General features: G+C 46.8%; 1 protein-coding gene across 4 annotated transcripts in view; it reads right to left on the reverse strand.

The window, feature by feature from the left end:
• Positions 1–17,151, reverse strand: part of LOC139048167 (isoaspartyl peptidase/L-asparaginase) — a 470,184-nt gene that overhangs the window by 241,579 nt on the left and 211,454 nt on the right. For all 4 annotated transcript variants that reach the window (XM_070522723.1, XM_070522725.1, XM_070522722.1 and 1 more), the window contains exon 2: positions 10,183–10,387. In XM_070522723.1, coding sequence (XP_070378824.1) covers positions 10,183–10,369 — 187 coding nt within the window. In that variant the 5' untranslated portion in view covers positions 10,370–10,387. The remainder of the gene's footprint in view (positions 1–10,182; positions 10,388–17,151) is intronic.

The raw sequence follows: 17,151 nt of genomic DNA on the forward strand, positions 1-17,151 counted from the left end.
TTGAGCAAGTTGGTATCGACCTCCTCGGTCCTTTTCCGCGTTCATTCAATGGGAATCGCTGGATTATCGTGTGTGCCGATCACTTGACACGCTACTGTGAGACAGCTGCAATACCATCGGCTACTGCAACCGAAGTGTGCATTTTTCTGCTGCGTTTTGTCATTCTCCGACATGGACCTCCCAGAGTCATCATCAGCGATCGTGGGCGGCAGTTCACTGCAGACGTGGTCGAAGAGATGCTTCGTCTATGTGCTTCAAGGTTTCGACATTCCACCCCGTATCATCCCCAAACAAATGGCCTTACGGAACGCACGAACAGAACTCTTACTAACATGCTGTCCATGTATGTCGAGTCAGATCATAAGAACTGGGACAGCGTGCTACCTTTCATTACGTACGCATTTAACACCTCAAAGCATGAAGTTACGGGCTACAGTCCCTTCTTTCTTCTTTACGCTCGTCCGCCTCGTTATACCCTGGACAGTATCTTCCCGTTTTCCAGCCACGATAATCTTTGTATATCAGAGACAGTCTGTCTTGCTGAAGAAGCCCGACGACTTGCTTCTTTACGCACTCTTGTTTCACAAGACCGCTCGAAGGCGCGCTGCGACCGCCGACGACGACACGTGATATATGACCCTGGTGATTTAGTGTTGCTCTGGAAACCAACCAGGAAACGTGGACTATGTGAAAAACTGCTGGCCCAGTATGTTGGCCCCTATGTTATTACGGAGCGCATCAGCGAATTCACCTACCGCATAGCACGTCTCACATCAAATGGCCGACGGTCAGCAAAGACTGAACTTTCGCATGTCGCCCGTTTAAAGCCCTTTATTTCTCGACAGCCTGTTTGACTTGCCCGGCGGGCTTCGTCTGCGCGGAGGGAAATGTTACGTTCTTAGGTGTGTAGTGGATTCACGAATGTGACACTCTTAGGAGCATAGTGGGTTCACGCCTCAACAAAAAGTATGCGGGGGCACCGGAGGGTGGTGAACGAGGAAGACGACGTGTGGCTGGCTGGCTGAATCTCGCCAGGCGCTCAGCTGATCCAGGCCATCGCTGCTAACTCTACCCGGCTTCAAAGTAACGCCTTTTGTGGGCGCAACAATATGTTTGTGCGCCGATCTCCCTCTTCGTGACATTTGGTGAAGGTGCAGGGTAACGACTCAGAACAGAGCTTCGCAGTGGCCGCCACATTGGTTCTTCACCGGTGTTGCAGGAGACAGTGCCTGGTTCGGCAACGCCCGCATCGACTGCGTCGACTCTCGTACTCACGCACTCGTGTCATACGGGGACGTGCTGGGGCACCGATAGCGCCAACGTCGACGACTGGCTGGAGACGTATGAGTGGGTATTCAGTCGCAAAAATGGGATCCAACAGCGATGCTCGTGAACATAATTGCTTACTTGGCGGGAACACCACCAGTATGGTTTCAAAATTACGAAACAGAAGTCCGTGAGTGGGTGCAAGCAGAAGCTGCAAGATCTCTTCAGAAAACCGTTGGGTCGGAAGGTCATCGCCAAGAGTTGGCATCACGAGCTTAGACGTCCACCGAGGGTTACATAGCCTAGATGCAAGACATGCTGGCCGCAGAGCCGACGTTGAAATGCCCGAATCTGAAAAAGTTGGGCGTGTCCTAAAACGCATCGCCGATGACGCCTAGATCTACCGATTTGTAAGACCTGTACTTCGATTAATTAGCTTATTTATTTCACAATACTGCCGCCTTCCATTTGGAAGCCCGGGCAGGAGTCCTGCAAACATCACGTGATTACAAACTCTCTTTCCTCAAGGGAACAAACAAACAAAACCAAAAAAGACAGCCTAATAGGCAAGGCAAACATATTCTAATACACAAGTAAAAAGAAATAGGATGACGCCATCCCATTTGCTGCCAATAGGATAAGCGTAATAAAAGGGACATCAGAATATGTAACACAAGCTAAAGGAAACAATGAAGGCATGACATTACATGTACGTCTGTACTGCAGATAAGAAGGAATCGGGAGTGGCTTAATCAACCCCGTTTTGCGGAAGGGCGCTTCATTCGCGAATTGTTTTAGGCAGGAAGGAAGAAAGATATGCGTTTGTTCTAGCATGCGGCAATAATGTTGTTTGATTGTGCTTACCCCTGGTCAGTTGCGATTTATTAAATGGCATGTAGTTGTCAAATCTCATTTTATTGTGGTTGTTAACTATGTTTGTAGACATTGTTTGTAGACGGTCCTGTCGTGACGAGTCTCCAGGATGTCTGGAGCCCAGACCGCAATCTTAAATCGTGACTGAAATGCGCCAATCATGAGCATTGCAGATAAATCTAAGAGCTTTTTTTGTACTCTTTCAATAATATCTATACCAGCCTTTTTATGAGGCTCCCAGACAATATCTGCATACTCGAGTATTGGCCTAATAACTGTCTTATATACGATTGTTTTGGTAGCACTAGTGCAGTCTTTTAAACGGTGCTTTAATAACCATAACTTTCTCGTTGCTGCCGAGGAAACATAGCGAACATGAGCGTTATAGCGTATCTTAGAATGAATTGCAATTCCAAGATATGTGAATTCCTCCACTTGTTTAATATCCATATTATTTATCTTGTAGGTGCAAATTAGCAGATTTCTTTACGTGTAATAACCATGTGCGCGCATTTCGAGACGTTTAGAGTCATGTTATAATTCTTTTACAAATTTTATAACTCACTACTTCATCAGACCGACATCACGCCTGCGCATCGCACTTCATCCCGTCATGGCCATTCAAAGGTTGTTTATCCCCCACCAGCTCGCACCTCCGCTCATCTTAACTCTTTCTTCGTTCAGACAGCGAAAGACTGCAATCACTACCTGCTGAAGTGGTTCACCACTCCAGTCTTTCATCGTTCAAGGCATTAATTGATAATATTATCTAAATATGCCCACCCCTCACATAAAACCCCAAATGGGGTATTTGAGGTACCAATAAATAAATATGCCATTGGATACACCAGTCGTGTATTGCTATTAGGTAGTCGGTTAAGCTAGATTTATCACCCACAGATTGAATGCTCATATAAACAATACAGTCGTGCGTGAAAAAGCGGCACCGCACGGAAAATTTGAAAGCCGGGTCATTTGGGTAAATAAGAAAAAGTGGCCCTAAAACCGAGCCCTGTGGAACCGCCGAAAGTACAGAGGCGAGCGATGAATTCGAAGCACCTATGCTGACAAATCGTGCTCGATGCGTCAAGTACGAATCAAGCCAGCGCAAAATTTGTTCGCTGCGTATGATGCCGTTTAGCTGTATCATCATTTTTTTGTGTGTGTGAAACCCGATCGAAGGCTTTCTCGAAATCTAAAAAAAAGATTATCCACCTGCCCACCTCGGTCCATGATTGCCAGTATTTCGTTAGTCGTATGAAGTAAGGGCGGTCGAAAAACCCCGCCTGAATTCATGTTCACTCTTCCTAAAGAAATCATTATTTTCTAAAAAGGCACATAAATGTTTACAAGTAAAGTGTTCCATTACCTTAGAAGAGGTGCAGAGTAGAGAGATGGGCCTGTAATTTTCTGCATTAAGCTTGCGTCCCTTTTCGTGGACGGCGACTACTTTGGCGACTTTCCAGTCATTAGGTAGATCAATCGTCAATTACAGCGCATACATAGACGAGGGACAAAAAAGGACGACGAAGACAAGCGTCGTCGTCCTTTTTTGTCCCTCATCTATGTATGCACTGTAATTGACGATTGATACCATAGAATATCAACTAGTCCGCACCCAAACCTTGATTAGGTAGATCCCCTTTGTTTAAACTTGGGTTAAATATTATGAACAGTTATTTCGCGGACCATAAGGCGAACCGATTAAGAAAAGCATTAGGCATTGTTCAGAACGACCTGCAGAGGTGCCGCTATGCAAAGTTTTCTCAGCCAGCTGCAGCAGCAGGGTTGCCGTTTTCTAGGAACCGACCGTCCGTCTCCAGCCGAACGGCGCCACTAGGTCTACTCTGTCGACTTGCGTTGACAGGACGACAAGGCGTCGTTCCGCAGCCTCTTGGCGTCACGATGTCTGCGGCGGCAACCGACTGTGTGAGGAGGATAATGCGCCGAGTCGGCAGCTCTTCGTCGCCGGAATGCCGAGACGAGGTCGACGAACCAGGCTTTGTTAGTGAACTCGCCTCCACCAACCCGGTCTTTGGGGAGCGGGGGAGCTCCCGAGGGAATGTATTTGGCGGCACCGTCGCACGCGCCTTTCAAGACGCAAGACCCAGTTCTGCGAAGACCGTCTCACCTCGATGGGGGCAGTGAAACCTGTGCGGAAGTGTTTGTGTAAAGGCGCGCTCACACTAGCGGGAGACTTCGCGCAGCGGCACAGCGTCAACGTCGCCGCTGCGTCGCAGCTCCTCCGCCCTTTCACTCATACGCGGCGCGGCTACGATGACTCTGGTCGAACGTTTTTCCCTCACCTAGGGATCTAGGGATGACAGAGCGTTTATAAGCAGCAGTTTGCCGGCTGCTACGGTGTGCTCGTGAGCTGTGTGTTCATACGCAAGACGCAGTGTGCTTGGAGCTTTGTGCTCGTGTGCTGTGTGCTTCGTCTTCCGTGCTCCATTTGGGAGTCACGCTAGACTGTCTAATGTATCTCTTGTATTAACGTAAATTTTTAAATAAATCATGTACGCCTAGTTCCTCCCAAGTTCTTCCCTATGAACAAAAACCCTACAGCATGTCGCCAGGACCTGCAGATGTTTTTGGGATCTAAGTTTAGGAGTGACGAGAATATGCCTTCCTCAGATATGACAAGATCTGGAAGCTCGCGACCAACGCAGTGAGCATCGTCTTGCTGGGTCGTTTCACGTAAAAATACCTACAAAAAACGTGTTAGAAACTTCCGCAGTGCGTTGAGTGTCGGTAACGTCAGCATCATTCAATGTTATCTTGCTTACAAGGCTGTTCCGCTTCGATATATGCATCCAAAGCTTACTTGGGTTGTTTTTTAGACAGCTTTTCATTCTGACATTAAAGAAATGGTATTGACTTAATTTTAATTCGGATCTAAGATTTCCTCGGAGGGACGCCAGGACAGAGTGGCTTGACCGATAGCCTGATAATAGTTTTAATCGACGCTTTAAGTGCGGGATTTTACGAGTAATCCATGGGCTTTTTCGGTTGATCTTTTTTTCACTTGTTAGATACGTATTTTATGACGCATTCATGCACGGCGATCTTAAAGTGTTGTCACAGCTCAGTGACACCTAGGGAACTTTGTATTTGTTTTTGGCAAAAAAAATGTCAAAATCTTGTTCTGAGTAATCGAGAATGCTTTCTTCTTTGGCGTTATTGAAATCTAAGAATTCTTTTATAGGTTCATGCGATCTTGCTATAGCAAAGTTGCATGTGAAGAGAATAATATTGTGATCGGATATTCCAGGTAAAACATCCACGGAAGGGCTCTTTTCATGAATGGCTTGAGAAACAAAAGCAAGATCAAGTGTTGTGCTGGAACTGGAATGGACACGTGTCGGTATCTGCACAAGCTGTGTGAGGTTAAAGCAGTACGCAATTTCAAGCAACATTTCAGACTGCGCGCAAGGCGGTAGTGAGCACAGTTGTTCCCAGTTTATTGTGGGCAGATGGAAGTCACCGCACATGACAATCTTGTAGCGTTTGGTGTTTACTTGTAGAAATTCATTCCATGACTGAAGCATCGAAACGTCAACGCTAGGAGGCCTGTTGACTACACCGACTAGAAGGTTGCATTCACACAAATGAACAAGAATCCACGCCATTTGAACACTCGTCGCATGAGGAATAATAGTGAAGTCAATTGCATTTTTAAGATAATTGCTATGCCACCCCCTCTTGAGCTACGTCCCTCCTGACCATTATGTGAGAGCTTGGTAGTATGTCTGCATTCGAGATGTTTTGGCTTAGCCACGTTTCGGTTAGGAGTGTTACATCCGGACGAACGGCCAAGAGTAAACTTTCTGGTTCTCTAGGTTATACTCCTATACTCCTTATACTCCTAGCATAAGCACATAGCATAGTGAGCTCTCGTGGAGGCACGGGCATACTCAATGATTTATTGTTTTGTTCTCACTTTGATGTGTTGTTCGTTGTGTTTACGGCACCTGGTCACTTGCCATTCAAGAGGACTGCCTTGTTGAGTGTATCATCCCACCTGAGTAGCTTGCCGTTAATTCTTACCTTGTCGTAACTTAACACCACTTTCGCGTGATTGTTCGTGTTTTGCTATGTGCATTCCGACAACTCTTTAATGACGTTATCATGGAGGGCAAGCGTTTCGAGCAGGTGAAGAGCCGTCGTATCTACCAGTCATTTGCACGCCTTCCGAATAAGGCTGTAAGATCGTCTTGTGAAGACCTACAAGACTCTCCTGCATGGCAGCAGCAGATGCAGCCTTGAGAACTGCTGACGAAGATTGTGCACCGTGAGCTGGAAGCCATGTGTCCTGGGGCTCTGCACCCATCTGTCAACGATACATGCGCTCCTATGGTCCCTCATGGTTTTCACTATGTCCAGCCGCAAGCCTAGCCGAACTTGCACGCGACGGACGGTAAGACCACATGGCGCCGTGGTTCGTTAACCGTCACCAAGAAACGCCAATTATGCTTGGCATGTGTACTGCATGTACGGCATGTGTACGCCCCTACATCCAGTCATGATGAACAGGAAGTCGAAAGCTTCTATGAAGACGTGGAATCGGCGATGGGTAGAGTGAAAACCAAATACACTATACTAATGGGCGACTTTAATGCCAAGGTAGGCAAGAAGCAGGCTGGAGACAAGGCAGTGGGGGAATATGGCATAGGCGCTAGGAATAGCAGGGGAGAGTTATTAGTAGAGTTTGCGGAACAGAATAATATGAGGATAATGAATACCTTCTTCCGCAAGCGGGATAGCCGAAAGTGGACGTGAAGGAGCCCGAACGGCGAGACTAGAAATGAAATAGACTTCATACTCTGCGCTAACCCTGGCATCATACAAGATGTGGACGTGCTCGGCAGAGTGCGCTGCAGTGACCACAGGATGGTAAGAACTCGAATTAGCCTAGACCTGAGGAGGAAACGGAAGAAACTAGTACATAAGAAGCCGATTAATGAGTTAGCGGTAAGAGGGAAAATAGAACAATTCCAGATCAAGCTACAGAACAGGTATTCAGCTTTAACTCAGGAAGAGGACCTTAGTGTTGAAACAATGAACGACAATCTTGTAGGCATCATTAAGGAGTGTGCAATGGAAGTCGGTGGTAACTCCATTAGGCAGGATACCAGCAAACTATCGCAGGAGACGAAAGATCTGATCACGAAACGCCAATGTATGAAAGCCTCTAACCCTACAGCTAGAATAGAACTAGCAGAACTTTCGAAGTTAATCAACAGGCGTAAGACAGCTGACATAAGGAAGTATAATATGGATAGAATTGAACGTGCTCTCAGGAGCGGAGGATGCCTAAAAACAGTGAAGAAGAAACTAGGAATCGGCAAGAATCAGATGTATGCGTTAAGAGACAAAGCCGGCAATATCATTACTAATATGGATGAGATAGTTCAAGTGGCTGAGGAGTTCTATAGAGATTTATACAGTACCAGTGGCACTCACGACGATAATGGAAGGGAAAATAGTCTAGAGGAATTCGAAATCCCGAAGGTAACGCCGGAAGAAGTACAGAAAGCCTTGGGAGATATGCAAAGGGGGAAGGCAGCTGGGGAGGATCAGGTAACAGCAGATTTGTTGAAGGATGGTGGACAGATTGTTCTAGAGAAACTGGCCACCCTGTATACGCAATGCCTCATGACCTCCAGCGTACCGGAATCTTGGAAGAACGCTAACATAATCCTAATTCATAAGAAAGGAGACGCCAAAGACTTGAAAATTTATAGACCGATCAGCTTACTGTCCGTTGCCTACAAACTATTTACTAAGGTAATCGCTAATAGAATCAGGAACACCTTAGACTTCTGTCAAGCAAAGGACCAGGCAGGATTCCGTAAAGGCTACTCAACAATAGATCATATTCACACTATCAATGAGGTGATAGAGAAATCTGCGGAATATAACCAACCCTTATATATAGCTTTCATTGATTACGAGAAAGCGTTTGATTCTGTAGAAACCTCAGCAGTTATGGAGGCATTACGGAATCAGGGTGTAGACGAGCCGTATGTAAAAATACTGAAAGATATCTATAGCGGCTCCACAGCCACCGTAGTCCTCCATAAAGCAAGCAACAAAATCCCAATAAAGAAAGGCGTCAGGCAGGGAGATACGATCTCTCCAATGCTATTCACAGCATGTTTACAGGAGGTATTCAGAGACCTGGATTGGGAAGAATTGGGGATAAAAGTTAATGGAGAGTACCTTAGTAACTTGCGATTCGCTGATGATATTGCCTTGCTTAGTAACTCAGGGGACCAATTGCAATGCATGCTCACTGACCTGGAGAGGCAAAGCAGAAGAGTGGGCCTAAAAATTAATCTGCAGAAAACTAAAGTAATGTTTAACAGTCTCGGAAGAGAACAGCAATTTACAATAGGCAGCGATGCACTGGAAGTCGTAAGGGAATACACCTACTTGGTGCAGGTAGTGACGGCGGATCCGGATCACGAGACGGAAATAATCAGGAGAATAAGAATGGGCTGGGATGCGTTTGGCAGGAATTCTCAGATCATGAACAGCAGGTTACCATTATCCCTCAAGAGAAAAGTATATAATAGCTGTGTCTTACCAGTACTCACCTACGGGGCAGAAACCTGGAGGCTTACGAAAAGAGTTCTACTCAAATTGAGGACGACGCAACGAGCTATGGAAAGAAGAATGATAGGTGTAACTTTACGGCATAAGAAAAGAGCAGATTGGGTCAGCGAACAAACGCGAGTTAATGACATCTTAGTTGAAATCAAGAAAAAGAAATGGGCATGGGCAGGACATGTAATGAGGAGGGAAGATAACCGATGGTCATTAAGGGTTACGGTCTGGATCCCAAGGGAAGGGAAGCGTAGCAGGGGGCGGCAGAAAGTTAGGTGGGCGGATGCGATTAAGAAGTTTGCAGTGACGGCGTGGCCACAATTAGTACATGACCGGGGTTGTTGGAGAAATATGGGAGAGGCCTTTGCCCTGCAGTGGGCGTAACCAGGCTGATGATGATGATGATGATGATGTGTACTGCCCGAACCACTGTTGCTGTTTTCAACACTTCCGTTCTATTTGCTTGTCGTGAGCAGTGATCCCATGAATTGATCGACGATACCGCCATCTCTGTATTGGACGCTCCGTCCTCGTCTGCAGCCACCTCCTGTGCGATCAGTTGCGCAGTGTCCGATCCCGGCATATTTTCAAAGATTATCGCTCATGACCTGCTTTCTAAAGAGGCTCCGAATCTCTGCCAGGCTTCCTCTTCGAAACAATATGAACGTCTTGCTTCGCTGGGTCATACGAAGCTCTACGTTTTAGTACTGAACCCAACCAGGTCAGCGCCACTGATGTCTGCATAACTGGGACTCGACCCAGACATGAAATAGTGTGTGCCTCACAACCTCAAATAAAACTAATCAAGCTTAGTGCACTGGATTCGATTTGGTTTTGTATTCACCAGGTCGCTATACTTGTGTTGTCGGCTCCTTGTTTTGTCCTTGTTTGTGCGCACTTCACCGTGATCTGCTATGCGTAACCAACTAGCCCAAAAGTCAGTGCTCTTGCGCTTGACACCTAATAGTTTGCAATAACCATGGTCTAAATTGATAGGATAGCCGTTCATAGAGACCAGATGTCTGTATTTGAGTCCTTGGGCTGGTGCAAATGCAGCAGCCTTTGGTTGTAAGACCGCTTCTTTCCCAATGCACATAGCCACATGGCTTTACAGATCCCACAACATGCTGGAAATATGCTCTTCAAGCGTCCCCTCCCCAGTGCAAGCTAGAGCAAGCTCAGTGCTACAAGTGTTGACAAAGCACTGCCAATAGGCTTGTCAACTGTAGACAATGGCTACGCCTCAAGGAACCGACGCTATCCACTACACAACAGGGCTTCGCCTAAAGTGCCTTTGGCCTGTGTTGTCGGCAGATTCGCAAGATTTTGGCGTCGCCGTAGGGGGGCACCCCTAAATGGATGGAAACTGAAAACAAAACTGTGACACTCAGTGCATACAAGTCCGTCAAAAAAGATCAAATGAGCCAGCCTCACCAGCATTGAAAGCAGGGTGGTCCTCCATAACCCGGACGGCTGCTTCGACTGCATCAACGGAAGTGCCTCCATGCTGAAGCAGTGCGTATCCCGCATCCACTGCAGCACGCAGGGCAACCATCTTTTCTTCAAGAATGGGCGAAGAGACCTTCCCGGCCCCACCATGCACTGCCACAACAGGAAGCATGCCTGCACACGGAGTCAGCTGCAATGCCAGCGGATAGACACAAATGAGTATGATGAAACAAATAGACAAATAACTGCAGCCCATCGGCTCACTCACTGATTATTCGTGACGCACTACACATCTGACCTTCTGGTCACCTTTCAAATTCTCTGATCGCTGAATGTCTATGGTGTGCTTCTCGTAGGTTTGAGAGAATAAACGAAATCAAAAAATTTAATTTTTGTTTCAAGATATACTTTTGTAGATTTAGATTTTAAAGTTACACTTCAACGTTATATTTTCATACGCAAAAAAATCTAATATCTCCAAGCAGAAGACTCAATTCTAATCGAGTCATCGTAGCAGTAATTTTTCCATTCATGCTCCCTCGATGAGGGTCGCAATCACAAGCTTTGCCCAGATGGTGAGCTCTATTTTTGTCAGCATCAGATCATTCTTCAATTTTTCCCAGTGCCCAGGGATCTTAATTCCACGGAATCATTTGAAACTCACATTCTCAATAGGTTGTCCAGTTTAACTTGTTTTCATATGTTTTCATTTAATTCTAGGTTGCAGGAGATCACGTTCAAGCGCTCACGGTCAACCAACTCGCCCACTATTCCGTGCTCTTGAGCTTCAAGGGTGTGATCGGATTAGCAGAGTGAAGGCAGGTACCGACTATTTCTATTTTATTAAATTGTTAAATTTCATACCAAAATTAAACCGAGCTTAACTTTTAGCGCACCCCTCTATTTCGTCCGGAAAAAAAAGCTGGAAAATGCGGCTATTGCGATGCACGAAGTTGTCAATTCGGGAGGCTAATAAAACAAATACAATATGCAACGCTCTTATACTCTTTATGCCTACATTACAGACGTTCTTTAAAGAGAATATAGTGCACTCAAATGGCCGCACACAGAGAAACCACGAACAAAAACTGACAAACTTGAATTTTGAACAAGAGGCTAAAAATTGTCATTTCTGGAAATCTTTTAACGTGTGTTGTTTCTGCGAAATTATTCCCAGATCTTTTTCGGCGCCTACTTCTCTACATACCAAACGCGCCGTAAAAGCGTATTTAGTCACTCTTGCGTATTATTATTCTTGATTTATGCGGAAGAATTTGAAAATCGCAAAACATTGAAAGTATGTTAGTATTCACGCCAAAAAAACCATCTCTGATTTTCAGCTAATTTCACCGGCATTATATACTGTCATTTGTTATATTCTATAAGCACAGGCATGTGTAATTTTTATGTAAGTAGAACTGAAGGTAATAACTAGTCATGTAAAGGCTGCGGTGTGTGCTGTGGCACGGCCCGTCTTCTAGAATGATGCGCTGCGCAGGCGCCAGGTTTATTTATGGCTTCTGTTTGTGCCATATGGAGCAGCCACAAGCGCTACAGAGGGAATAAATGCGCTTTGTATAAGAAATACCAAGGCCTGACTAGATCCAATTCTGGTGGCTCATTTATTATGGCGCTCTCTTGCTGAACAAGATGTCACGTGTTCAACTCCCTCCATGGTGGCCGCATTCCAATGGAATCAAATGCAATGACTGCCAGTAACTTAGATTTACGGACACGTAAAGCAGGAATGGTGATATTGACAAGTGTACGTGTTTATCTTTCTCCGGTGATTGCTTTTCGCCGGATAAGAAATGGTAGCAAACATTTTTATAATTCCACGAACGATCACAGGGAGAATAAACAAGGACAGGCGCAGTCCTTGTTTGCTCCGCCGTTCACCGCTCTCTCTGGGATCGTTTGTTCGGGCAGTTCGAAATTCTTCGCTGGCTAATATGCACCAACTAGTCTAACAAATTCTTCTAAAGAACAAACGGTAAACTTTATCGCTCAGTGAAAGACACACATGCTTGATTTGGAACTTACGCGAATGGTATCGTCGATTCTCTCTGTTGTGTATGTCCTCGCCGAACCATGTATAATCAGATTGCATGCGCGACACGATTTCTGTAGTTCTTTCTGGAAACCATGCGGGCACCTGCAATCGCACTGGAATGTTCCACTTGTGATATAGAAAAGCCGACGCACTTGAAGCACTGATCAGATTTTCAAGATCACCAGCTGTGTTTGCCGCTATCGCTGTGCTTTGAGGGTCACTTGCCTTTGTTGGCACAGGTTCTCCCAATAAAAAGTTTGTTTCGTAATTCACAGTATTCCTACTGTGTTCTCTGATCTTCACCGTCACTACTACGTAACATCTGGTGGAAGCGCTTGTGCGTTCATGCGCCGAAATCCCCCGCAATTTCGTGATCCAAGCACGCAACCCAAAGACAACACCAGGGTCACCCCAGACCACCGAGTAAGCCGCGGGCTACAAAACCTGCCCCCGGAACGCGGACTTGACCCGAACAGACCAGAACATCAACGCAATCCCAACGACGCCTTCCCTGCTGCAGCAACATCAAGAGCCACCGACCTTCAGTATACCATGAACTGAAGGCCCAGAAACCTGGCTTGAGACCTACGAAATAATCGCGACATTCAACAATTAGAACCGCGAGGAAAAGCTGCCCTATGCCTACTTCGTGTTGGATGACCCTGCTCGGACATGGTTTGAGAATCGAGATTCAATCTTAACGAGATGGGACCTGGTTTGCAGCAGCTTTCTGCAGGCATTTACGACCTGTCCTAAGGAGAGGAAGGGTTGAAGCCCTTCTAAAACGTCGAACTTAGCTACCTAACGAAAAAATCGCCACCTTCACTGAAGAGGTGACCCGTTTCGCCATGCATAGCACGACAAGCGAACAAAAAAAAGAGTTAGTTTCCTGATCAGGGCGTCGAAGCAACAGCTGTCTGCCGGAATAATTTGTAACCCACCGAAGCCCATCACGGAAATTTCATCGTAAGCCACGACCATCGAGAAGACGCTGAAATGCGACCGAGAAAACATGATCGCCAAATGGCGACCCCAATCTACGAGGTCCAAGCGCTTGGCACCCACGACATGCAAGACAGAAACCGAGCAGTTGTGTGGGGGAGCTACAGAGGATGCATAAGCGTATTTACCGACTGGGGGGGAATAGGGGCACTTGGCCCCCAGTGCCAGAAGTGGACAGGCAAAGTATTCCATTTGCGTCCCCCCACCCCCTTTTTGAAAGCTGGTCCTTGCTTTCGGCTGCACGCTAGAAAATCAAGCAGCTAGGGCCAGATTTTTCTTCCTGAATGCATTAGCCACGTCAGTAACGCTTTTCTTTATTACGTATGCCCTGCTTAGACAGTGAGAATTCTCTTTCGTGCCTCGCCGCGAAAAGCTGTAGCATACGACGAGCGGCGTGCGCCGTACACGCTGGCATTGTAGAGAAGGCCGGGTGCTGGGCACTTCCAGCCAAAACAAATTTCACGCTGCGCTTCTGGCATCATACCATGTTTTTTTTTTTTGAGAAACCGCCTAATTATTTTTAGAACCACAGAAGCAGCTTGCTGTATTTAACCTATGGCGAGGCGGGGGATCAGCCCCGACCAACGATGGCGTACCTTAAGCCATGATATTTTTAGATCATCAAATACCCGAACTATTGTGTTTAATGTGAGCAAAGTATTCGCATCTCATCTTCCTCATCTGTAGATATCATCATCGATTCATGTCATCGTCGTATGTTACATATCATCATCACTGCCGCGCCTTCTTTGTCGTCGTAGCGCGGAATCTTCGGGAATAAAGAAGTTTCTCAGAATTGGTGGAGGATGCTTCTTGTTCCCCAAGCAGTCACACAGTTTCTCCTTGGAGCTCCGCTCGGGTCGTCGCATCACCCCACCGTGTGCTACAATGTCCAGTCACGACCCACTCTGTACAACTAACGCCGCCGTCTCTGCCAAGCATTCTTCCCTCTGGACTATCAACAGCCGTCAGTGTGACCCCCAAGTATTCGCTGGCTTACGCGGCGAAGACTTTGAAGACTTGCTCGACAACTACGATCGAGTCAGTGGCTACAACAGGTGGGACACTTTTCCTAAACTACGTGACGCCCCTCTCTACCTCTCTGGCATCCTAAAACTTCGTTCTTGAACCATGAGCCCGACTGCCCTGACTGACCACTTTCACACAGTAGTTTCATGCTATTTTCGATGTTCCTGCTATTCACACTCAGATCGCGAAAAAGAAGCTTGACCAGCGTGTTCACTTTTCCGGGCATTCGTGCACGTCGTACACTGAAGATGTCTTCGCCCTGTGCCGGCGTGTACACACCGCTATGTCCGAAAGGGACCGTATCCGTCAGGTAATCAAGGGTATCAACACTATTGGCTCCAGTGCCCTGGCTACACAACCCCTACCAGTATGCCAGATGTCATCACCATGTGCCAACGCCTTTAGGAACTGCAATCTCTTCGCGTTCACACCGATACGTACGACGGTCGCATTCCTGAGGCACTTTGATCCATACTATCACACGCAAAGAACTCCACGCGCAATGCTCTTCCTGCGCTTCTGGCGCCGTCACTTCCCCTTCTGCGACCGGCTTGCGCACAATCACTAAAGAAGAGCTCGCGTCTACTCCTCATGCGATGTGTTCTGACGCTACCGGTGCTCCTACTGTACCTACATATGGCGACATCACCGCGATGTCTCCACTTACGACCACGCCTGGCTCCACACCATCCGCCCACATATCCGCGGCTTCAGTATCGGCGCATGTTCGTCCTTAACCTTCCTACCCTGCATGACGTCCTACCCGCCCTCTTTGTTATTACTGCGGATACCGAGGACACATTTCCCGGTTCTGCCGGCGGCACCAACAGGACCAGAGGCACGGTTACGTTCCTCAAAAACTCTCCGATGCCCGTGTCGTCATCATCATCATCTTCATTACCATCATCGTCAGTCTGCTTACGCCCACTGCAGGGCAAAGGCCTCTCCGATACTTCTTCAACTACGCCAGTCACGTACTAATTGTGGCCATGTTGTGCCTGCAAACTTCTTAATCTCATCCGCCCACCTAACTTTCTGCCGCCCCCTGCTACGCGTCCCTTCCCTTGGAATCCAGTGCGTAACCCTTAATGACCCTCGGTTATCTTCCCTCCTCATCACACAACCTGCCCATGCCCATTTCTTTTTCTTGATTTCAACTACGTTATTATTAGCTCGCGTTTGTTCCCTCACCCAATCTGCTCTTTCTTATCCCTTAACGTTACACCAATCATTTTTCTTTCCATAGCTCGTTGCGTCGTACTCAATTTAAGTAGAGCTCTTTTCGTAAGCCTCGAGGTTTCTGCCCCGTACGTGAGTACTGGTCAAACACAGCTGTTATACACTTTTCTCTTGAGGTATTATGGCATCCTGGTGTTCATGATCTGAGAATACCTGCCAAACGCACCCCAGCCCATTTTTATTCATCTGATTATTTCAGTCTCATGATCCGGTTCCGCGGTCACTACCTGCCCTAAGTAGATGTATTTTCTTACCAGTTCCAGTGCATCGCTACCTATCGTAAACTGCTGTTCTCTTCCGAGACTTAAATTACTTTCGTTTTCTGCAGATTAATTAGACCAACCCTTCTGCTTTGCCTCTCGAGGCCAGTGAGCATGCATTGCAGTTGGTCCCCTGAGTTACTAAGCAAGGCAATATCATCAGCGAATCGCAAGTTACCAAGCTATTCTCCATTAGCTCTTATCCCCAATTCTTCCCAATCCAGGTCTCGGAATACCTTCTGTAAACACGCTGTGAATAGCATTGGAGAGATCGTATCTCCTTGCCTGACACCTTTCTTTATTGGGATTTCGTTGCTTTATTTATGGAGGACAGCAGTCGCTGTGGAGCCGCTAAAGATATCTTTCAGTATTTTTACATACGGCTCCGTAATGCTTCCATGACTGCTGAGGTTTTGACTGAATCAAACGCTTTCGCGTAATCAATGAAAGCTATATATAAGGGTTGGTTATACTCCGCACATTTCTCTATCACCTGATTGATATTGTGAATATGCTCTATTGTTGAGTAGCCTTTACGGAATGCTGCCTGGTCCTTTGGTTGACAGGTTTCTAAGGTGTTCCTGATTCTATTTGCGATTACCTTAGCAATCGATTGCCTCTGCGATTACTGATTATTTGCGACTACCTTAGATGCCCACGTACCTATGACTTACCAGCGGATGGCATACCCGCCTTCGTCGCACCCTTCGCCGTCTCACCGACACTCTGACGATATGCCTTCCATCTACCATTCATCTCGACGCCGCTCACGTTCCCCACATCGTCGCTCAGTGTCCCTACTTCGGCCCGCCTCACAGGCCCCTGACATCCGCTCTGAAATCTCCAGCTGCAGTTTTAGGAGGGGAAGCTGCATCCATCGGACTGCCTATAATTTCTGCAGAGCACCCGTCGAATCTATTGTTACTGTTTGTGGAAGGTGTTCGCGTAAGAGTTCTTATTGGCACTTGTGTGGCCATTTCTATCATTGGTGCTGATTTATGCTCCTGTCTACGTAAATGGACCACGCCATACTGCGGCGCTCCTTTGTGTTGTGCAAACAATGCCAGAATATACCTGATCGCGCAATGCACAGTACGTGTCTACATCGATGGCATCCGTCATCACATAGTATTTGCCGTGCTACGTAAGTGCACTCACAAACTTATTTTGGGTTGGCATTTCTCGTCATCCGCCTCCGCGTTTATCAGTTGTCGCCAGCGTCTCCGTTCCCTGACCGACACCAGTCAGCAATGCCATTCTACAAATTATGCGCATAGCCGTTTTGTAACAGCCGCGAATTCTGTGCTGTCTTGACCCTCTAGAGAACAAATCATTGCCGTTCGTTCCACCGAGATTGTACATGGCGACGTG

The sequence above is a fragment of the Dermacentor albipictus genome, chromosome 7 (genome assembly GCF_038994185.2).
Source record: "Dermacentor albipictus isolate Rhodes 1998 colony chromosome 7, USDA_Dalb.pri_finalv2, whole genome shotgun sequence".
NCBI classification, from domain to species: domain Eukaryota; kingdom Metazoa; phylum Arthropoda; class Arachnida; order Ixodida; family Ixodidae; genus Dermacentor; species Dermacentor albipictus.